Source organism: Amblyomma mixtum, chromosome 10 (assembly GCF_055824585.1).
Source record: "Amblyomma mixtum isolate Tamu chromosome 10, ASM5582458v1, whole genome shotgun sequence".
Classification (NCBI taxonomy): Eukaryota; Metazoa; Arthropoda; class Arachnida; order Ixodida; family Ixodidae; genus Amblyomma; species Amblyomma mixtum.
In genome coordinates this window covers 165,903,382-165,927,572 of record NC_143021.1, presented here as the reverse complement: position 1 = coordinate 165,927,572, position 24,191 = coordinate 165,903,382, and the positions used below count along the sequence as shown (strand labels likewise).

The following is a 24,191-nucleotide window of genomic DNA, read 5'->3' as shown; positions in this document are numbered from 1 at the left end:
ATAGCAGAACACAACCTAGTGCAAAGTAGGTGGACGACAAGAATGTGAAAATCTATTGCAAATTTTACTTACTCTTGCTCCCAGGTTTCTCCTTCGGCATCGCTGCTAGTGGCCTGAGGCAGTAGCTCCACATGCCCCTCCTGCGTTGCCTGCGTGGAGCTGCAATGCCAGAGATCAAGGATAAATATGCATCAGCATGATAACAGACTGTGCAAAGGCACCATGAATATGCTCTTTGTTTTCGCTGATGGCAACAGTTTAAACAAGACCGCTTTAAAAAAAGACTGCTTTCAAAGCTCTGCTCCTGCTGAACTATTGGGCCTAAGTTGGCCAGCTGCTCAATCGGCAGTTCATTTATCATGTTTATTTCCATGTTGCCTTGGCAGGCCCATACCATGCGGTATAGGTCTAAGGTTGTACCTAAAAAGCCTCCTTTTTGTCACTAACCTTTCACCACCGTCATCAGCAGCATGGACAAAGCTGAAAAGAAATTAACGTACATATTTTACACCAGAATGAACTTTTTGAATAACCAAGTGCAGTTGCTTGTGAAATTTGTTTGCGCAAAATTAGTTGTTTATTTAGTGGCCTATTTGTTTCTCACCTTGTACCATCTTCCTCTGTACTGCACAGGACTCTGGAAAAACAAATTATGTAGTTCAACGTTTCATGATCCACTCTCATGAAAGCAAATACGGCTGCTTAATTACACGCAGAGATAAGAGTACTACTGGTCACTGCACTGAGGCACAGATAAGAGGGTGACTTGTAAACATGTGACTTGGACATTGACTGCCTTAGCAAAAGAAATCCTAGCGTTCAGCTTAATGTTGCTAGCAGTGTAGATATGTAACAAGAATACTGCTAGAGGCACTAAGCATATAGTTTGATAACACCAAACTAGCCTTTCTGCTTAGACTACCCCAACAATCACTTTCATGCTATGAGGTGCCTGCGTTTGTTCAATGGAGTGCTCTATGAGATGCCCGTGTTGTTCAACTACCATATTTTTGGACTTGTAAAAGTCACATTATGCTTGCTCTGGCTCTGTTCTCCTTTTCACATGTATTTCTACATCAGGTGTTGCAAAAGTTCTCATTATACCAGCAAATTAAACTCACAGTGCAGGCTGCGGTGAAGATTCCATGAGCTGCATCATGAATTCAAAATACGGCCATTTCACTATAGGGATATCTGCCGCCCCAGCTCCACTCTTCTGCTTTTCTTTTATTTCCTGGCGTTTCCTAATGTACTCCACCGCTAAAGGCAGCAGTGTCCTCGTGCCTGGGAATGGCTCAGGAGCATCATCTGCGACCACTGCTGTGACAGCAGCATCTTCACTTCCTGGATGCGTCATGTCTGGTTCCTTGGACCCCCTTTCATTTACATCCAGCACGCTGGAGAAGATCTGAACGGATACATATTGATTGTACATGCATTTTCAAGGTACTGTAGTTTGAAAAATTAAAAAAAAAAAACCTAAAGTGCGCCATTATATCATTTTTTCAGTATTGCTTGCTGTTCCCTGTCACTTCAAGTATGGGCTGCATTCAGTGAAATCAATCTTGTTAACCGTTTTGTGCACTTCCTATAAACAAAAACAGTTTACATGACTACACACATGTTACGCAGATTCAGTCTCATTGCAGCTTGATTCCTCCATCAAGCTGCAGTCATTAACCGGTAGGGAGGCCAGGAACCGGTGCAGATCCCAGTAATACCGCCAGGTATTGCACCCAGATCCAGTTGTTTTCCCACGACTGACAAATCCGCAAAAACAGAAGCATAAGCTGTGATGTACACTGCTTGACCTCATGGCCTTTACTGTAAATAAAGTGTTTCAAAAATATGGAAATGTCGCAAGGTAATGCATGGCCTGTCCTTCATTGACCATTAACGTCTGGAATGAGGAACTGGGCTTGGTGCAACGTAATGGGCAAAGAATGCAAGGAACCTTTGCATAAGACAAACATGAGCGTCGAGTGTTCCACGTGGCGAGCAATTTACAAAGGCGTATACACGTGTATAGCTTGACACATGTACAGGGTCAATCACATTTAGCGGGAACACGGCTCCGCGTGGCGCCCGCTGCAAGCGGCGGTGGATTCTTGGGTTTCTCGGGCAGGCGCAGAGAGCCCGATGGGCGGGGCCAGCAGCGCGTCGTCTGCTATCGTGTGGAGTATCACCGCGAAGGGTGCTTGCCTCTGGTGCTCATAGGAAACCGTCGACTGTTTTAGACTGAACAAAATGCTTGTTACGCAACACACACTTCTATAAAACGGTAGCTCAACATTACTAAAACTCTCTCGGCGTGTAACAAGGCAATTCCATGGCTCTATCTTAATACTGTACGAATGCGAAATGGCTGGTGATTGGCAGCCGCAAGCAAATGCCGCGCTCTCTTCATCGCCCATTTCTCAAGAGCAGCGAGAGAAAAAAGAAGAATTCGAATTGCTTCTTTATTTTATTTCCAATGAGAACGGTGCATGGAACTCTCACATGGAGCATGTTTATCTCTGAGTTGCACTACTCCATTTCAGTGCTCGTTAATGCCGATTCTTTATTTTATTTCCAATGAAAACGGTGCATGAAACTCTCACACGGAGCATGTTTATCTCTGAGTCGCACTACTCCATTTCAGTGCTCGTTCAGGTCGATTCACACGACGGTCCGTTCGCCCGCGGCCCGCGCACTACGCGTTCATGCGTCAGCACACTGAGAGGCGCAATGTCGGCCCGCGCTCGTCAGCGCGCCTCTGAATGTGCTGACGCATGAACACGGGATGCACGGGCTGCGGGCGAACGGACCGTCGTGTGAATCGGCCTTTACACGCGAATGTAGTCGAGCTGAGATTCCAGACTAGAAGCCACCAGAGACAAGCAAATGGCTGAACAAAATATCTGCGAAATAATCACGCAACGCAGACAGCCGCATACTTCAAGTCATTGCTCTGTCTCGGCCGGGAGTCGCCACCGATTGGTGAGGTTAGATCACTGAAAACCCCGGTGGCTGCATGCAGCGCGCCTGCACGCAATATGTTCTTCTTGTGTTCTAAATTTGTATGCCCATCCTGCTTGGGCCAAAACATTGGCCTGCAGTATATGTAAATAAATAAATAAATAAATGGTAGGCGTTGCTATCAAGGGTGAACACTCGACGTGTCATAAAGAGCCGTCCTGGTTTTCGCTCTGATCGAGACCAAGCGCAGCTGGCGGCTGGCCAGCCGAGACAGCGCGCAATGCTCTGCAGAATAGCGCACTCGCGGAATGGTTTCGTGATGAGTTTGCAGATTTTATAGGCAGTCGTCGACTTATCACTGGTTGCTTTGAGGCAGGAATTGCAGCCCCTAAATGCAGTAGCAGTTAACCTGTGAACAGCGAAGCACGTCGAAATGTCTCGTGTCCCTGAGGAGCAAAGGGTACAAATTGTGGAGTTAAGCTTGAAAGGGTACTCCCAGCGAGCAGTTTCAAGAATCTCAGGCCGCCCTCTCAAAACTGTGAACAGGATTATTCAAGCATATCGCGACGAAAAGCGTATCAGGGATGCCCCCCCGGGGGGCCGCAGAGGGCTGCGACAGCAGATCAAGACCTCGCCATTGTTGGCGCGGTAGCTGACAACCCGCGTTCATCAGCAGGGCAGGTCAAAGAAGCTCTCCACCTGAAGGCTTCAATGGCAACTGTGAGGTGCCGACTACATGATGCGGGTCTAAAAGTAGAACTGCTGCGCAAAAGCCGCTCTTGCAGAATGACAACAAAGAAAAGAGGTGGCAGTTTGCTTACGAGCACGAAAACTGGAGTACCGAAGAGCAGAAGAAAATCGTGTTTAGTGACGAATCGACGTTTACCACCAAGTGGGACCGAAGAGCACGGGTTTGGCGCCCCGACAACACTCGGTAAGACCTTCTGTGCACCAAGCTTATTTTTTTGTTATCATTTTTTGTAAATGCTCCAATTTAGCCTAGTAACCGTAGGGTTACAAGCACATTCCGCTGCTCTCTTTAGAACAATTGGCAAAATCTCATGCCAAAGGACGCTAATTGTATGTAGTTCTACAATGCTCAACCGCATCATGAGTGGCTGGCAGTAGATTCCAGTCTATACAGTGCAACAGGCAATGGTGATTTTAATAAGAACAACACTTCCATGAGCAGAAAGGCTTGAAAGACGAATACTTTTAATTTATGCGCTCTACTAGTGAGCAAGTGCAGCCGCATAAAAATTTACAAACAATAAGACATCGAAAAATTAGTTGTCATTCAAACTTACATCATTAGTTCCAGTCATCACTTCAATAACTAGTGATTGAAAATTCTCTTTTTTTTTATTTCCACAGCTACCACCCAGAACACCTCCAAAGGGTAACAGCGAGCGGGCGCTCAGCAGTTAGCGTTACGTTCTGAGTGGCCCGTTTCCGGAAGGCAATTACATCTTTCAGCAAGACAGGTCCCCGATTCACACAGCGCGCGTTGTGAAGGGTTTCCTGGAGGAGCGCGTCTTTACCCTGCTGGACTGGCCACCACAGTCTCCAGATCGCAGTATAATTGAGAACGTATGGGGCTCAATGAAGATCTCTCTGGCGCGCCAATCCGTCCATGCTCTGGAATGCTATCGTCGCAGAGTGGGAGGTTTTGAAACAAGACACTGCGTTTTGTGCATCTTTGTACTCTTCCCTCCCGTCCAGAGTAAGGGACGTCATCGAGGAAGACGCCGACATGACCAGGTATTAAGACGACGACTTATCGACATCTTTTCCATTCATCTCTTAGGTTTCCTTTTCGTTGGCCACATGTGCGCTCCTTAACGATGCTTCGAGTTTTGTTCGTGTGAGAGGTTCATGCACCGTTCTTGTTCGAAATAAAATCAAGAAACAATGCTTCAAACTCTTTTTTTTCCTCGCTGCTCTTGAGAGGGAGGCGAGGAAGGGGGCGCGGCATTCGCTTGCGGCTGCCAATCACCAGCCATTTCGCATTCCTACAGTTTGAAGTTAGAGGCATGGAACTGCCTGGTTACACGCCGAGAGAGTTTTAGTAATGTGGAGCTACCGTTTTCTAAAAGTGTGCTCTGCGTAAGAAGCATTTTGATCGGTGTGAAACAGTCGACGGTTTCCTGTCAGCACCTGAGACAAACGCCCTTCGCGGTGACGCTTCACACGACAGCAGACGACGCGCTGGTGGCCCCGCCCATCGCGCTCTCTGTGCCTGCCCGAGAATCCGCCGCCACTTGCAGCGGGCGCTGCGCCGGGCGCGGTGCCACGCGGAGACGTGTTCACGCTAAGTGTAATTGACCCTGCACACCTTCGATGAGTCGTACACAAATAGCATGCGTGAAGCACTTGGATTTGCAGCTCTCACTGGACACTGTGTCAATTTAAAGCCGCAATCGATGTTGAATATACCCGAAAGTGACTATGAGCATAGTAGAATTGAGAAAATAGGCTAACTGATAATAGTCTCTATTTGCACTTGCAGCGTGCTAGGTGTCATCATTGACTGAAAGTGCTGCGGCGCAACGACGACAACACAAGAAAAGGACAGCACATGTGCGTTTGTTGCATGCGTTCCCGTCGGTGTGCTGCAGCATTTCAGTAATGTACAGGTGCGGTCAGAATAATACGGAGCACAGGAAGGGTCGCGGAGCAGCGGAAACGTGCTTATGCGCGCTGCCTAGCAGTGGCGACAGGAACTATCTTAATTTGGACGCGGTGAGATGGCGCCGGTAGCACGGACCCATTTTTTTCCGCAGACCTATCAACATCACAGCATATAGACCATTTACAGCGCGCAGTTCTTCCGTTTGAGACCAGATGGCGCCACCGGTGCGCTCGGAACACAGCGACATTACTTGCCTCGTAAGTCGCCGGCGTGTATGCCTCGACGCAGCAGTGGTAATGTGGAAAGAGAAAATACATGCTCTGCTGTGGATTGCAAGAATTGCGACAAACAGTTTAAGGGGGCGGGATGCGATCGTTTGCGAGCTCACGGAACAACTGCACAACCCCTGTTCGCGCCCGTTGGACATCCACCCTTTCCAAACGGGCGAACGCAACACACATGTTCGCCAGCGCTAGATAGCCAATACAGAAAGAAAGGTTTCGATCTTGGAAAATCTGCGCGGGTAAGTGCGCAACATAGCCGCATGAACAAGCTGCCCCGCCACCGAAACGGCAAAAAAAAAACGACTTACGCTCCTATACCGCTACTGTATATTGTGCAGTGCATAGCCGTGCGAGCGGACAACGCTTACCGTCAGTTCGTGTGTTACACACCATCCTCGTGCTACTGTTGAACTTCGCTCCAAGTAGTGCGGCTTTCGTGGACCACAATCGGAATAACGCATTTGTGTTACAGCTGCTGTGCTCAGCAGTTGTCACTTCCTTGTGATCCATGCGAGACAGTCACTCGAAGTGACTCCGGCTGATTACTTACAACCAACGAGACCTCGAGCATTTTCATGCCCGCATATTGAGCATGGGGCGTACCACAATTTTATACTACATGAGGCTGATATAATTGTGAACTTTTGTAGTGAACGCTCTGCCATGCGCGCGTTATAACAATTATATCGCGGAATCCTTGTAAACTATTGCATGCAAGCTTGTGAAGGCTGCTTGATGCATGGTACTGCTTACATGATTGGGTAACATTTGTCTCTTTATTCATTTTTGTCGCCTTCCTTTGTTTTAGCAGATCAACAGAAAATATTTTAGGCTTCCTAAGCACCTGTAACAGGTTGTAAACAAATGAGTAAGATGTACATGTGAGCGTTTTAGAGCAGTCTCCGCATGCATGTACACAATACGACAACGACCTGCGCAGCCGCAGGGTCATTAAACCTTGCTGTTTTAGATAATAACAATAAAAAAATATTAAGCAAAGCCTTCAGCGGCATTCAGGCCATCCACCCGTTGCCTCCAACAGGCGGAGAGCTCAGCGGCTCTTCGCGACATGAAGCCCGATCACGTTTTCACGCCTAAGTGATCAAATTAGGGTTTTCATATGTCCTTGGAAGCTTCGGACCAACCACAGCGTCGTCTTCCCACTCCTTTGCAACCGTATCAGCCGAAACACTGCCTCTCGGACCCGAAACATCAGACGCAGCAGCCGTCGCGACGAGGCGCGCGCTGAGCAGTCTGGAGGCGAGCAATGGCGGCGTGATCACGTGATCAAAGATGGCAGCCCCCATGATACGCCGCTGTAAAGCGTCTATAGCATGCAATCCCTTGCTCTATGATCGACTGATACTCTGCTGACAGCGCCACGCGCTTCGTTGCCCCGTTTCTCGCAGCGAGGAGCGGCGCGCGCTGTAAACGGGGGCGCGACGCGGCCGTCTTGGCATTACGTGTTATCTCGACCCTTCAGTCCGCGCGGCCACCGCTTTGCAGTTTCGTCGATGGCGCACTGTTATTCCAACACACAACGCGACCAGTAGCCCAGCTTTAACGTTTTTAATAAAAGTGAAAAGCACCGACTCACCATTGGTGCCGATATAATAACACTAAAGCCATTTCCCACTTTTACACTACGTCGAACGGTATGCAGGCATAGGAGACCCACACATCTCGGTACGACAGGGAAAGGAACATGCCGGCGCGAGTGCCTCTAGAAGTTCGGAGGCAAATAATTCACTGGTCGATACAGGGTACTTCTCAACGATAGATAGGCAGAATACGTTCGATGACAGCGGCGAATAGAATAATACAAGCCTATCGGGACGCAGACGGCAGATTAGGCGATGCTTCACGGTCAGGCAGAAGCCGTTGCACGTCTGAGGAAGATCGAATAATCGTAGCGGCAGCTGTCGCGGACCCGTTTCTAGGTGCCCAGAAAATTCAGGACATATTGGACCTTGATGCCAGCGTGAGAACAATTCGGCGGCGACTACAAGACGCTGACCTCCACGCATGTGTGGCTGCTCAAAAGGCGTATCTCACGGAGAGACAACGACGACAACGCCTGGAATTCGCCCGAGCGCATGCGGACTGGAGCATGAGCGAGTGGGGCGAAGTGATCTTCACCGACGAGAGCACGTTCAGCTCGCGCTGGGATCAGCATCGCCGGGTGTGGAGACCAATGAACGCAAGGTATTTATGACGAACTAACTGGCTGGATTCCAAGGGAAGGAAAGCGTAGCAGGGGGCAGCAGAAATTTAGGCGGGCGGATGAGGTTAGGAAACTGAAAGAGATTATGTGAATGCAGCTGGCAGACGACCAGGTTAATTGGAGGAGTATGGGAGATGCTTTGCCCTGCAGTGGGCGTTGTTCGGTTAATGATGATTTATGGCGACAGCAATGGATACTTAACTTTTCGTAATTTAATCTCAGTCCTCATTAAAGAGTCGCATATCATATCAAGCACTTTGTGGCCAGTAAGTATTCCTCACTTACTCTGCACTTACTATTGTCCTTCTGTGCTCAATGTTCACGTCTTGTTTCCAGGTGACCATATCTCACCTCATGCTAATTCATTCTTCATGGTCGAATTTAAGGAGAACCCTCGACAGGAGCGTGGTAAAGTCACAGCAGGAGGCCGTCTCATTTACATAATACATTCAAGGGTAGTTTATGCTAAATAATATGTTGATGTCAGGGTGATAACGTTGGCCTTTCTTTTTGAAATCTACGCATTTCACCTCTCAAGCCATTGTTTGTTTTTCACCGCGGAAAAAAATATTTTTGGTTTCGGATTTTTTTTTAGGTATGATCCCGAGTTCGTCTCAAGCGTCCTCAGCAGCGGCCGCTGCAGCGTCAACGTCTGGGGTGCGATTAGCATCCAGGGTATCGGACCATTCGTGCGACTACCACAATACTCCAACTCGGCTTCGTACCTTGACCTACTTGAAGAGATCCATATTCCGTATGCTTTGGACGGCCCTTTGAAGGACGGGTGCGTCATTCTGCAGCACGACTATAGCCCCATTCACTGAGGCAGAGCAGTTCAAGCTCTTCTTGAAGAGAGGGTCATTAGACTCTTGGAATGGGCGCCGAGAGGAGCCGATTTGAATATAAAATTGAAAATGTATGGGGAGTTATAAATCTGAACTTGCGAAAATGAACTTGAGGACAGCCGGCAGATATGAGCTTTGGATAGCGGTTCGCGATTAATGGGAGTGCCTTCACCAGAGAACTGGATATGTTGAAAGCTTCTTTGAGTCACTCCCAGAACGCATGCAAGAAGCAATTTGTGTGGACGGGGCTTTTACCCACTATTAGATGGCAGCAAACAAAAGGTCTGCTTTTTGCTTTTCAACCCTTTCTAAATAGGTTTATGGTTTATGGGGTTTAATGTCCCAAAGCGACTAAGGCTATGAGAGACGCCGTAGTGGAGGGTGTATCGGTAGCTAAGTCATCGTCCCGGAAGCCACGGGACATGCGCACACAGTCGGCTTCTGGGGAGAGGAGGTCGCCCTTCTTTCCAGTGGTGGCTATAAAACCAGCGCGCAATAAAGCACGAAGGCTCCTTTGCCCTGCAACCGTGTTGTCATGTTCTATCGACTGTGACAGCCGATACATGGTGTCAGAAGTGGGGTGCCACCGACCAACAAGATGGAATTCCTAAAGCCACCGGAGCCGCTGCGTGTGACAGGGGACATCAGCAAGCACTGGGAGCTCTTTAAACAGAAGTTTGAGCTCTTCTTGACTGCATCGGAGCCAACCGAAAAACCTCGACCAGAGTCTGCGAAGGCCGCGCTGCTCTTGAGCATCGCAGGTGAGGAAGGCATCGCAATCTACAACACGTTTACCTTTGCGGATGGCGAGAACAAGCTCGACTATGCGACGGTGGTGAAAAAGTTTGAAGAATACTGTGCTGCCCAACGGAACGAAGTCCACGAGCGGTATATCTTCAGGAAACGGATGCAAGATTCCGGTGAGCCCTTTGAACATTTTTTGCGTGATTTGAAGACTCAAGCCCATTCATGCAATTTCGGCTCATTGACGGAGTCAATGATTAGAGACCAAATAGTTTTTGGCACCAGTGATAGCAAAGTACAAGAGAAGTTGCTTGCAGACAGCCAGCTCACCCTCAAAAAAGCAGAAGGAATCTGCAAAGCCGCTGAGAGCGCAGCTGAACACCAAAAGATATGGAATGAGCGCCAGCAGCAAACGGTGGACTTGGTGCGAAAGGAAAGCCCGTTTTTGGGTAAAGCGCAATCAAAGCAATTCAAGTGCAGAAAATGCGGCCGAACTCATGCGCCGCGAAGCTGCCCAGCGTTCGGACGTACATGCAGAAAGTGTCAAGCAAGGAACCATTTCGCGGTCTGCTGCAAGGCAAATAATCAGGTGGACGCACTGCAAGAATCCGAAGAAGACTTTAACGTACTCGACGTGTCGGTTAGCAGCGTCGGCAGTCGACGTGAATGGACCGTTGAAGTATGCATGAACAGTTTGCTGGTGAAGTTGAAAGTGGACACGGGATCCCAAGCTAACCTGTTGCCCTTCGGTCTTTACAGGAAGATGAATCCCAAGCCATCATTAATGCCGAGTAGTGTGATCCTGAGATCGTATGGCGGCGGCATTATCAAACATATGGGTGTCCTCAGAACTCAAGTGGAGCTGAATAACCGAAAGAGCGTTTGCAACTTTTTTGTAGTACGCAAAGGAAATCAAGCAATCCTTGGTCTTGAAGCAAGCGAAGAACTGGGTCTTCTGCCGCGGGAAGTTCACAACGTAACAGTGAACAGTTCTGATAAAGTCATTCACGATTACCAACACCTGTTCAGCGGCACAGGCTGTGTTCGACGCGAATACCGCATGGCCCTGAGCGAAGGCGCCACACCTGTTGTCCAAACAGCGAGACGGGTACCTCTGGCTCTGCGAGAACCGCTTCGGCTAGAACTTGAACGCATGGAAAAGGCTGGGATCATCACAAAAGTCACAGAAGCCACAGACTGGGTGAGTCCTCTCGTTATCGTTCGCAAAAAAGACGGCAATATCCGAGTGTGCATGGACCCTAGAAAGATAAACGAATGCATTAAGCGAGAACACTACGAAATGCCAAGGCGAGAAGATATAGAATCCGAGCTAGCGGGCGCAACAGTGTTCTCCAGACTTGACGCAAACTCGGGGTTCCATCAGATCCCATTGCACGAAGAAACCTCCAGGATTTGTACTTTTGCAACACCGTTCAGTCGATATCGTTTTTTACGGATGCCTTTCGGTATTTCGTCGGCATCTGAAGTGTTTCAGAAAACACTAAATGAAGTTTTTGAATCTCTTCCCGGCGTGAAAGTGTACGTCGACGACATACTAGTCTGGGGCACTTCCCGGCAGGAGCACGACGTACGCCTTCGGTCAGCTCTGCAAGCAGCTGAGCAGGCCGGTCTCACATTTAATCGTGAGAAGTGCACAGTTGGCGTTCAAGAAATTGAGTTCTTGGGCGACGTTATCAGTGCAGAAGGTATAAAACCGAGCCCTTCACTAGTGAAAAGTATGTTGGAAATGCCCGCCCCCTCTGACAAATCGGGAGTTCTGCGAATGCTGGGGGTCGCAAACTACTTTGCAAAATTTTTACCCACGCTGGCGGAAAGAACGACTCTTCTCAGGAGCCTAATCAGACAAGATGCAGTTTTTGAATGGACAGATAACCATGCGAGTGAATGGAAACTGCTATGCCATAGCATGAGCCAACAACCGCTCCTGTCAATGTTTGACCCCAAAAAACCAACAAAAGTGTCCTGTGATGCATCACAGAATGGGATTGCTGCAGCTTTAATGCAGTGTCATAGCGATTCCTGGAAACCCGTGGCTTATGCTTCCAAAGTGCTCACTGACGCGCAGCAGCGGTACTCTCAAATAGAGAAGGAAGCACTGGCTATCGTATACGGGTGCGAAAAGTTTCACCACTTCGTCTACGGCCGGCAGGTTATTGTGGAAACAGACCACCGCCCATTAGTTGCCATCCACAAAAAAGCAGTTGGCGATATGCCGCCAAGGCTGCAGCGGTTTTTTCTTAGGCTGATGCGTTATGAGATCACAATATTCTTCGTTCCAGGAAAAAAACTTCTGCTCGCCGACATGCTATCAAGGGCCCCCGCCGAGGACGATAAGAGCATCCAGAGCGATGACGTGGAAGTTCATGCCGTAAGTGTGGTTTGCTCACTTGTCAGCGACGACACGTGGAAGCGACTGGCCGTAGAGACGAGGAACGATCCTTATCTGAGCTCCGTTCTAAAATGCCTAAGTAATGGTATTCCTATCGAAGGGCCGCTGAAGTCAAGCGAGGGCGAACTGTCCGAAGTTAGAGGCGTCCTGCTAAAAGGCTGCAAGGTTATAATACCAACTACTTTACAACGGGAAATGTTAGAAAAAATACATCATGGTCATATGGGCATTAATAAGAACAAACTCAGGGCACGGCGTCTAGTTTTCTGGCCTGGAATGAACTCGGACATTGAGGCGTTTGTCAAGAAGTGTAGCGTATGTATGCAGTACGCCTACAGCCAACCAAGAGAGCCATTGAAAATGCGTCCTGTGCCTGAAAAGCCCTGGTACCGAGTGGGCATCGACATCTTCCAGTATGGTAGGAAATCCTACTTGTGTTTATACGATGCGTTGTCAAACTTCCCCGAAGTAGAACTGCTTAACGACTTGTCAGCGAGGAGCGTCATAGAGTCAACTAGCTCCATTTTTGCACGATACGGCATACCAATGGAGGTATGCACAGACAATGGTCCGCAGTTCGCATGTAACGACTTCGCTGCCTTTGCAAAGCGATATGATTTCAAACACACCACCTCGAGTCCACGATTCCCTCAATCAAATGGTCTCGCGGAGAAGGGTGTGCAAATTGTAAAGCGCATCCTAAAGAAAACCACCGAACTTAAACAAGATTTTTGGTTGGGACTTCTTGCTTACAGGACCACACCTCTAGAGTGCGGTCGAACCCCTGCAGAGATCCTCCAAGGCCGCGAGCTTCGCACCACATTGCCGGACTTGCGCTGTAGTGCCAACTACCAGGTGTACAAGCATCGCCAGACCGAAAGCCTCAAGCGGCCGTTGGCTCCACTGCAGAAAGGTGACGTCGTTCGGGTGAGGCAGAACACGTGGTCACCGAAAGCTCGGATCTTGCGTCAGTCCAGGTTTCCCAGGTCGTACGACGTACTCACCGAAGGTGGAAGAGTTCTGCGACGCAACCGGCGGCACCTGCTACCGACCAGTGAACCCTTTGAGCGGGAGCTGCCGGACTTCGTCGACGACGAAAACAGCTCGGACAATTCGGCAACCTCGGCCCGCACTGGTCCACCGCAGTCGCGTACTATCATGCCACAGCTCGGCACAGCGCCTCCAACGCAGGATCCCCCGCGCACTGCCTCGCCAGCACCAGCACTAAGGAGATCAACAAGACAAATAGCACCACCTCGGCGGCTCTCGTACAACAAGGACTTTGTACAGGTGCCCTAAATTTCCAATGCAAGTGAAGTCAACAAGGCGTCTGTGCGAGGGCCATACACCATTCAGATTTGTTTGTAACAGAATTTTCTTCTCTTTTCTCTTTTCCTCTTCTTTCTTTTTTTTTCCAAACGAAGGAGGATGTATCGGTAGCTAAGTCATCGTCCCGGAAGCCACGGGACATGCGCACACAGTCGGCTTCTGGGGAGAGGAGGTCGCCCTTCTTTCCAGTGGTGGCTATAAAACCAGCGCGCAATAAAGCACGAAGGCTCCTTTGCCCTGCAACCGTGTTGTCATGTTCTATCGACTGTGACAGCCGATACAGAGGGCTCCGGAAATTTCGACCACCTGGGGTTCTTTAACGTGCACTGACATCGCACAGTACACGGGCCTCTAGATTTTCTCCTCCAAATAAATTCAACTGCCGCGGCCGGGATCGAACCCGCGTCTTTCGGGTCAGCAGCCGAACACCATAACCACTGGGCCACCGCGGCGGCCCTTTCTAATTATGGCAAGCGAGCGGGGCCACGGCAGTAAGGAGGCCTAGTCGGTACGCTTGCAAAATTGGTTGACCACGAGTGGTGGGCATTTCCAAATGAATTTAAATACATGTTCGGATGTTTCCTAATGACACGGAAGAAGCAAGTCCAAGGAGCAAGACCGACAGTAATGTAAGAAGACGAGTTGAACTGTTTTCCCAAGGAAATTGGTGTATAATGCTTATGTGGTTGCTTTTGGTTCACGAATTAGTATACCGTGGTACGCTCCGGCATCAAACTTTTCGTAGTGTCGATTGCTAATTTTGCTGCCGAAAGGAAAAATTGGCAGAGGCTTAGCTTGGTTAAGCCCGGAAGGTTGCGAAAACAAATTACGAGCAACTTTAGCGACTAAAGTAGTGAAAGGCGAAATCCTGAGTGCTGCACGGAACGCGGGAATTAGCTTGAAGTGCCATTGAGGTGTCCACTAAACCACAGAGTTGGTAAGGCACCTTTCCTTTCCTCCAAATCAACGCAGTCTACAACGCTGTCTTTGTCAGAGCGCATCAATGAACGCCGAATTAGCTTAAAGTGTTATTGAGGTGTGGATCGGCGCTCGGCTGCTGATTCGTAAGACGCGGGTTCGATCCCGGCCGCGGCGGCTGAATTTCTTGAAGGTGAAATTCTAGAGGCCCGTGTGCTGTGCGATGTCAGTGCACGTTAAAGAACCCCAGGTGGTCAAAACTTCCGGAGCCCTTTATTACGGCGTCTCTCATAGCCTCAGTCGCTTTGGGACGTTAAACCCCATAAAACCAAACCAAACATTCTCGCATGCAAGTCAAAAACCTGTAAGCCTTTCTTTTATAAAAGTCTGGTAATAGGAAAATGACAGAAGCCAACAGCCACAGAAACCAAGGGGCACAGGGGATTTTTTTTTAAGTTATTTTATTTTGTGGTGTTGATCAATTTAGAATATTACTGAATATGTTATCGTTTTTAAAGATGACTGATTAGAAAAGCAGAAGAAAAAACAACCACCTGCCGCCGGTGGGATCCGAACCCACGACCTCCGAATTACGCGTCCGGTGCTCTACCTCTGAGCTACGGCGACGGCTGTCAATTCTTCTGCTTTCGGGGGTATTTATGTTTACAAGTAACCTAACCTTGAGAGTGTTCATCAGCGCCACCCACGTTCATAAGCGGCGGACGTAGAACGTCCTGAGTTACCGCAGGTGTGACGTAGAACGCCATCGAACGGAGAGGGTGGAAGCTGCGTGAGAACCCTCTTATGCTTCCTAAGGCGTCAAGGCTGCCAGAATCGAGGCCCTCGCTAAGCAATTAAGCAAACAAGGGAAGGGGAGGAGGGGCTCGTTATAAATATGACAGAAGCCAACAGCCACAGAAACCAAGGGGCACAGGGGATTTTTTTTTAAGTTATTTTATTTTGTGGTGTTGATCAATTTAGAATATTACTGAATATGTTATCGTTTTTAAAGATGACTGATTAGAAAAGCAGAAGAAAAAACAACCACCTGCCGCCGGTGGGATCCGAACCCACGACCTCCGAATTACGCGTCCGGTGCTCTACCTCTGAGCTACGGCGACGGCTGTCAATTCTTCTGCTTTCGGGGGTATTTATGTTTACAAGTAACCTAACCTTGAGAGTGTTCATCAGCGCCACCCACGTTCATAAGCGGCGGACGTAGAACGTCCTGAGTTACCGCAGGTGTGACGTAGAACGCCATCGAACGGAGAGGGTGGAAGCTGCGTGAGAACCCTCTTATGCTTCCTAAGGCGTCAAGGCTGCCAGAATCGAGGCCCTCGCTAAGCAATTAAGCAAACAAGGGAAGGGGAGGAGGGGCTCGTTATAAATATGACAGAAGCCAACAGCCACAGAAACCAAGGGGCACAGGGGATTTTTTTTAAGTTATTTTATTTTGTGGTGTTGATCAATTTAGAATATTACTGAATATGTTATCGTTTTTAAAGATGACTGATTAGAAAAGCAGAAGAAAAAACAACCACCTGCCGCCGGTGGGATCCGAACCCACGACCTCCGAATTACGCGTCCGGTGCTCTACCTCTGAGCTACGGCGACGGCTGTCAATTCTTCTGCTTTCGGGGGTATTTATGTTTACAAGTAACCTAACCTTGAGAGTGTTCATCAGCGCCACCCACGTTCATAAGCGGCGGACGTAGAACGTCCTGAGTTACCGCAGGTGTGACGTAGAACGCCATCGAACGGAGAGGGTGGAAGCTGCGTGAGAACCCCCTTATGCTTCCTAAGGCGTCAAGGCTGCCAGAATCGAGGCCCTCGCTAAGCAATTAAGCAAACAAGGGAAGGGGAGGAGGGGCTCGTTATAAATATGACAGAAGCCAACAGCCACAGAAACCAAGGGGCACAGGGGATTTTTTTTAAAGTTATTTTATTTTGTGGTGTTGATAAATTTAGAATATTACTGAATACGTTATCGTTTTTAAAGATGACTGATTAGAAAAGCAGAAGAAAAAACAACCACCTGCCGCCGGTGGGATCCGAACCCACGACCTCCGAATTACGCGTCCGGTGCTCTACCTCTGAGCTACGGCGACGGCTGTCAATTCTTCTGCTTTCGGGGGTATTTATGTTTACAAGTAACCTAACCTTGAGAGTGTTCATCAGCGCCACCCACGTTCATAAGCGGCGGACGTAGAACGTCCTGAGTTACCGCAGGTGTGACGTAGAACGCCATCGAACGGAGAGGGTGGAAGCTGCGTGAGAACCCTCTTATGCTTCCTAAGGCGTCAAGGCTGCCAGAGTCGAGGCCCTCGCTAAGGAATTAAGCAAACAAGGGAAGGGGAGGAGGGGCTCGTTATAAATATGACAGAAGCCAACAGCCACAGAAACCAAGGGGCACAGGGGATTTTTTTTTTAAGTTATTTTATTTTGTGGTGTTGATCAATTTAGAATATTACTGAATATGTTATCGTTTTTAAAGATGACTGATTAGAAAAGCAGAAGAAAAAACAACCAGCCGTCGCCGTAGCTCAGAGGTAGAGCACCGGACGCGTAATTCGGAGGTCGTGGGTTCGGATCCCACCGGCGGCAGGTGGTTGTTTTTTCTTCTGCTTTTCTAATCAGTCATCTTTAAAAACGATAACATATTCAGTAATATTCTAAATTGATCAACACCACAAAATAAAATAACTTAAAAAAAAAATCCCCTGTGCCCCTTGGTTTCTGTGGCTGTTGGCTTCTGTCATATTTATAACGAGCCCCTCCTCCCCTTCCCTTGTTTGCTTAATTGCTTAGCGAGGGCCTCGATTCTGGCAGCCTTGACGCCTTAGGAAGCATAAGAGGGTTCTCACGCAGCTTCCACCCTCTCCGTTCGATGGCGTTCTATGTCACACCTGCGGTAACTCAGGACGTTCTACGTCCGCCGCTTATGAACGTGGGTGGCGCTGATGAACACTCTCAAGGTTAGGTTACTTGTAAACATAAATACCCCCGAAAGCAGAAGAATTGACAGCCGTCGCCGTAGCTCAGAGGTAGAGCACCGGACGCGTAATTCGGAGGTCGTGGGTTCGGATCCCACCGGCGGCAGGTGGTTGTTTTTTCTTCTGCTTTTCTAATCAGTCACCTTTAAAAACGATAACATATTCAGTAATATTCTAAATTGATCAACACCACAAAATAAAATAACTTTAAAAAAAAAATCCCCTGTGCCCCTTGGTTTCTGTGGCTGTTGGCTTCTGTCATATTTATAACGAGCCCCTCCTCCCCTTCCCTTGTTTGGGTAATAGGAAAAAGCAGAGAAAGGGTAACGCGCGAAATCATTGAAGCCGGAAAGATAAATAGGCCAGGATGCTCGTGTGTAAGCACACCTTCTATTCTCCTCTCAGATAAAGAGCTCGTTTTTCTAAGAAATTGATTATGTTCGCACATGTGATTACTGTTTTCTGGCGTATAATTGTGATGCTTCAGGAGAACAAAATTTGTTGGAAGTTAGCGCTCGTGGTGTTCGTCTCTCGTCTTTTGCAGCGCTACAGTGTATTGGAACTATGTAGCAACAAGCTCAAAAAGCCACGCTACTGAACTATTTTGATGTGTGTGTGTCTTTTTGCGCCGTTAAAATTTTGTAGTGAAGGGCTCCGGAAATTTCGACCACCTGGGGTTCTTTAACGCGCACTGACATCGTACAGTACACGCGCAAGGTGTTGTGAGAGCTTTATATGGATAAGCACATTGGAGCCCAAAAGAGCATATGTGCTTTTAATATGTGCGTTGTCAGTTAACATTAGTGCTAAGCTACGCGGTTGATTTCGAACCGTCTAAGCAATTGCATTACAGAATACCCAGGACGCCAACTACACGCGCTGTGTACTGGCGCGTATTAATAACAATAGACGGTTTAATCAACCCTGCAGACAAATTTTGGTTAAAGAAAGTAACAAAGCATTGCAAGTTGTCCCTTTTCATAACAAGGCAGAGGTAACCTCTTCTTTCACCTATGAGGATAAAAAAGACTTGGAACTAGGTTGAATATCCAATGTTTTAATAGTGTAAGGGCAGCTTCGCTACAGACCGCCATAGCGAGCGTGTTTGTTCTACACAAGGCTGGATCCCAGTCAGTTTCTTCTCCATGCCTTTCGCCGCAATGAAAACCATGCACCAAACCAGGTGAAGGCTTGTGCCCTATTGGAAATGCAGTGCAGTGGACCACGGACCCGTATCCTCGCAAAATCACCCACCGGGTCTTAGAAACGATGACCGTCTCTCCAATGTCGCTCCACTACTAAGAAAGGACAGCTCATTCCACCCTAATGTAGCAAATCTGAGGCATTCTCATGAAGAGCCAAATATCCCAGAGTTCTCGCCGCGAGTATTAAGATACGAGAGCCGCATAATGGGGCAGCCGTGCAAACCGTGCAAGCCGTGAATACTGGGGCAGCTTCGTTATAACAATATGTAAATTACAAGCTTAAATTCAGGCGAAAATACGCAACAACGCTTCTACATGTGCACGTAGCCAAATATAGTTTCTACCAGTCGACTACGCCAACACGTGGACACGTACTTCATGGTGGTAGAAATATGAGAAATACTAATACGTGCAGTGAGTGTTCTGCGCAACAATTGCACCGTCTTATGCGTATAGTAAGCACACAGTGTTGAAACGATCAAACGAAAGGCGTTAACGGTAGGTGTGCTCTCGAGTCTTGAATGGCAGCTGCTAAAAGTTAACATGCTTGCAGGTCAACCTTTGCTTCCCAAAACATTTGGAGGTTGGCTTAAAGAAACCGAATCCGTTCCTTTCAAAATGGCATGTGCCGAGCTAGTTCCTGTACTGCGCGAAAGAAATGCGGTGCTCACCATGTGTACTCACAAAAGTAGTCACTGAGGAAGACAGTTATTCGACGACGACAGAATCTCGAATTGATGTATTCTAGTCATCCTGGAGGCACTACTCGAGGCTGTGAAAAATTACATGTTGCCATGGTGTCTGCCAGCAGTGTTTCTAATAACCGCTTGACATCACAGCCCAAATACTCCGATCTTTTACCTTGGTCAGGGTCCGTACTGAAAACGCATTATCTCTGCATAGTATCTCTAAGCAAACGGTGAACATAGCCTCGCGTGTTCCATTTAAGTAGGCAGACGGTACACACAGCAAGATAGCAGGGCCAACTGCCCTACTTACACCTGTGCCTATCTGTGTCTGCGCGGTTCGCTTTTTTCTTTTACATATAGCTCAGCATTCCATAAGTCGGGGCAGGCAACAACGCACCCGACATTCTGCTGTCGTTGTCCTTTTGGGATATACATTCGCTTATGGACGCGGAGCTCGAAGTAGTTAGCGCCATTTATTGTCAGGTGCATATTTTTTTTTACCTTGAACCTTTTCTTCAGGCTGTGACAGGAAGGGACAAATAAAAAACGAATACAAATATATCCGTGACAGTTAGCAGTATCCAAAATGTCTCCGAAATTTGAGAGTAGTGGAGGTAAAAAAATGATTTCGAGATATGTACGCTATGCAGAAAAACTATATTTTCTCATTAAGTGCCAGAATGAGAAGGAGAAGTATAATTATTTATTTATTTGTTTATTTTAACACTGCTCGCCTTACATTTGAGGCCGTCGCAGGAGAGGGACATCATATACACTAAAACAACACTGTTCAAGTAAGTGTAAACGCAAAGGCGATCGTAGTCCAGCAAGGCAATATGCATTATACAAAAGCTAGAAGAAAATAGCAAAACAAGAGCTAGTCGCATATTTGAGGACTTAGGCACGAGAAAGGAAAACAAAAACTGAACAAAAGCGGCTCGAATTCCTCCATTGCGAAGTTTGAAAAGGAGAGTGGCGGCCATGGTCTTGACGGCACGGGTTTGAATCGAATGGCAGGGCCAACGTTCCATTTTTTTGGTGAATCAGTTTCGTCAGCCAGTTTTTGTGCTCCGCACAAATGTTGCCTTCGCAAAGATGTAGAGCAGGAAGTATATTAAAAATTAAAGAGAGCTCAGTGCGGTAAACCTGCAATGCGAAGCAATGCTGTTTTGCGACAAAAAAATACCCTACCATTGTTTATCCTCGAAGTTATCCCACACAAGGGAACCGTAATTTATATCTCAGGTAAGTATTCCAGCCGAAAGTAGCAAGCCGAAATTCGCACAAAAAAAAAAAAAAATTGTGCGCCGCTACGGTGGCTCAGCCCTCCAATACGCGTCCCTCATAGCCTGGGTCGCCTTGGGACGTTAAACTCCATAAACAAAGCCAAATTTTAGTGAAAGTTTAAATAAGACATCTCTGATTTTGGTTCAGTTGATCTCTGAGGTATTAAATTCGCCACATTCCAACACTTCCTCGACAGCGACATTACCTAAGGGTGACAATTCGCTGAAGCCAATTGTTAAAAGAAAAACTTGCCGTTGATGTACACTACAAAAATGCCTCTTCACTTATCCTTACGATAATATTAATATAAATGCTAAAAAGGATCGCTCCTAACATACTAACCCGCGGAACTCCACAAGATAAATTGTGTAATACAGACAACTCGTCTTTTATTGAAACGCATTGTTCTCTCAAATTGAAATACTACCTCAAAGCTCAAGACGAAGCCACAAAATCCATTATATTACAGCTTAAAAAATAATGTTACATGGTCAATTGTATAAAAGGCGTGGGTAAATCTATGAAGGTAACCAGAGTTAATTTCTTCCTTCAAAACTTTAAAAATAAAGTTCTTTTTGTGTGAGAAGCACCAGTTGTGTTGACATACACACTGCTGGAATGATCTACTTGAATGCTTACTATAAAACAATGTAACACATTTGCTTATTACTTTTCCCATCCTTTACACTTGATACGCAACAGAAAAACAGCTTGAAAATTTGAAAACTCATTATTTCCTGACTTATACGCCTGTTACACGGGCACTTTCGATCCTCATTGAACTCGATCTGCATCGAGATTTTCGAGCACGCTCGAAACATCCGGTGCTTTACGGGCATTTTCATTGCTCCTTGAAAAGTTTCCCTTATGTGTGTTAGGTGGCGTCAAATGTTCCTGCAACAGCCATAACATGGTGATGTCCGGCAACACTGTGCAGTCGGGGGCAGCGGCAGCCAAATCCGTAGCCAGAGGTGTGGCGATCTTTTGTTTGAAGATAGCAACCGACCTCTTTACACAATCTTGCCCTGACCACGTCCAGCACATCCAAGATGCGCTCTTAATGAAGTTGGCTTTGGCTGGAGCATTCGGTAGAAAGGTTCTCAAGCTTCAGCACAAAATCATACAGCTGTGTGGAAGGGTAGATGAGTCCTCCCCTGTCGCAGTATCTTGTTTACCTTCCAGATGAAAACTGTCATCAATGGCTGGCATAGTTAGGAGGCTAATGCAGCTTTCACACTTTGCCTTCATGACACATTTTCGCGCTACATAGCCTGCAATATGAAAGACTAGTCGTGAGTCACTCTTGACTATGTGCTGACTATGATCATGGCACGCTCCAGCCTGATCAACTGACAACTTCACTGTATTTCCTGCTGGCATGCAACGTTCATGTATCTCGGCAGAGTCTATCTCCCACATCAAGCAAGGAGGCTAACAGAGAATCTTCACAGTTTCCCTGAGAAATGCATTTCACCAAGCCATAAAATGAAAGGCAGTTCACTATGATTAAAAACTGCGTCGGTGTCGGGTGCTCATTACTGCCAGGTGATTGTCTTATGATGCCGAAAAGGTTCTCCAGTGGGTCTTGGCATAGCTTAGATGTCATCAAGAACTTATATTTCAGCTTTTCTGTGAGGTAAGTCAGCAATCCTAGAGTGCTTGCATAGCCGGTATTGCAACCCGGCGCGAAGCAATGGTTCTGCCGGTGACCGGGCATTTTTTTTCCTTCCCTGAACACTCTTCCGATTTATCCGGGATGCTGTATCCTTGCCTTGCAAGTTCGTGGGACACGAATGAATGTTTAAGCACGCCAGTGAATCCGCCAACTCAAGCCCAAACTGAGTACAGCAGACAACGACGACCAAAAGAACGCCAAACTGCCAAAGCGCGAGACAGCGCCTACTTGTGCCGCGCCGACTAGAGGGTTCGGAACAGCGGCGGCACCTAGCGGAAAAGTGGGAAACTAAAAAATTTCGACACCAGCGGCTTCACCTCGGCTTATGGAGGCGCGGCGCAGTGAGCACACTACCCAATATTCTAGTTCACTGTACCTCTGCTACTGTGCGATGGACTCCGGGGTCCGCAACGTCCGCAATTTCTGCGTAGACTGCGGCGTTTCTCTTCTGGCAGCGCAAATTATCTCGGCGGTCTTGCCAGCAGTCGATGAGAGCGGCTGTCTCGCGCTCGCTCCACAGTTAGCGCAACGAGCAGGAGGACGCCATGTTTGTTTACTCTGATGGCGAAGCTTGGAGCGTGGTGTCGAGATTATTTATAAATATGTTTGCATATAAACAGGCATAGTGCCTGAAAATGTTCTGTCTTGCATTTTAATCAATTGCAACAATAACAATTCTGGTTTTGTTTTGTTAACTACTGTTTATTCTTATAGCTTCGTTAGAGCGAGAGTGCTTTCGACTGTGCTTGGAACCTCAAGCACTCTTGAGGAATCGGCATCGAGTCAAGCAGGATCGAGCTCGATTTCGCTTGAAAGTGGCTTTGCGACAACTGTCGATCTGCATTGAGTTCGATGAGCATTGACTCAATGAGGATTGAAAGTGCCCGTGTGACAGGGGTGTTAAGCTTTCGCTCGCTGCATTTTTGTGGGAACACACCCGTAGCCAAACGAATATGAATTGTTTGAGTGAGACCATGGAATAGGAGGTGAAGGACGAACTTTATCTGGCGGATAAGGAGACCATCAATGTCTCGTGCTTTGCGCCTTTCATAGATATAAAAAGAAGATCAAATTTAATTTAGGGTAGCCGCATTTATAAAAAAAAGGCTTGGGAGTGCACAGTACGCCTAAATGGATGTTGCTTTATCGTAAAGGTTGCTTTTCACTAAACTTGTAAATGATTCGCTAAACTTATTCGCCAAGTCTCTTTCTTCAAAAAGGTTAACAATTTATAATGATTTCTCAGTCCGCGGTCTCGTGAGCACATCAATTTAAAAGTTTTCAGTTTGCGCCAAAAAGCATATCTCTGAGTAGAAGGATGACCAAAATATTTTTAAAATATCGGTGTTTATAGTCTCGGACAGCCTTCGCCATAAAATTTCTGTATTTATTATGCTGAAAAATCATTAGGACCTTTTGAGCCGCCGCGGTGGCTCAGCGGTTATGGCACTAGGCTGCCGACACGAAAGACGCGGATTAGATCCCGGTCGCGGCGGTCGCGTTTCGATGGAGGTGAAATTCTAGAAGAACGTGTATTCTGCGATGTCAGTGCACGTTAATGAACCCCAGCTGGTCAAAATTTCCGTTGCCCTTCACTACGGCTTCCCTCATAGCCTGAGTCGCTTCGGGACGTTAAACCCCCTTAAATCATAAACCAAACCATAACAGTATTTTGCCCTCACAAGGGTGGAAATGCGCACCGTGGTGAATAAAACTGGGCATCAAATGTTGCCGAATGAACGTTTTGCCCTTAATATATTAATAGAATATCCCTTGATTCCGTGAATGCCTATCAGAACCATGTTTTTATTCAGCAGTTGGGTTGCAATACACAAATATATAATGCAGAAGGAGGCCCCAAAGCAAAATGCTGAAGGGGGACTTCGATGTATGTACCAAATAGCAAGGCATAAAAGTAGCAAGGTGTTCACACGGCACAAACCTTCACGAGTTCTCATTGTACATGCTGCAAAGCCACGTCAACATAACGCTGAGGTG

The 24,191-nt window shown here is 47.4% G+C and overlaps 2 protein-coding genes across 2 annotated transcripts in view; one reads left to right on the top strand and one right to left on the bottom strand.

Annotated features, from left to right (window-relative positions):
• Positions 1–24,191, bottom strand: part of LOC149327646 (uncharacterized) — a 65,634-nt gene that overhangs the window by 20,943 nt on the left and 20,500 nt on the right. The window contains exons 3-5 of the mRNA XM_089564940.1: positions 605–637; positions 448–480; positions 73–159 (exon numbers count right to left, since the gene is read on the bottom strand). Of these exons, the coding sequence (XP_089421066.1) occupies positions 73–159; positions 448–480; positions 605–637 (153 nt within the window). The remainder of the gene's footprint in view (positions 1–72; positions 160–447; positions 481–604; positions 638–24,191) is intronic.
• LOC149327649 (uncharacterized) lies at positions 10,343–13,453 on the top strand. Its single transcript, XM_089563790.1, has 3 exons — positions 10,343–10,888; positions 11,988–12,076; positions 12,853–13,453. The coding sequence occupies exons 1-3, from the start codon at positions 10,373–10,375 to the stop codon at positions 13,394–13,396; spliced, it is 1,149 nt and encodes a 382-aa protein (XP_089419916.1). The 5' UTR covers positions 10,343–10,372; the 3' UTR covers positions 13,397–13,453.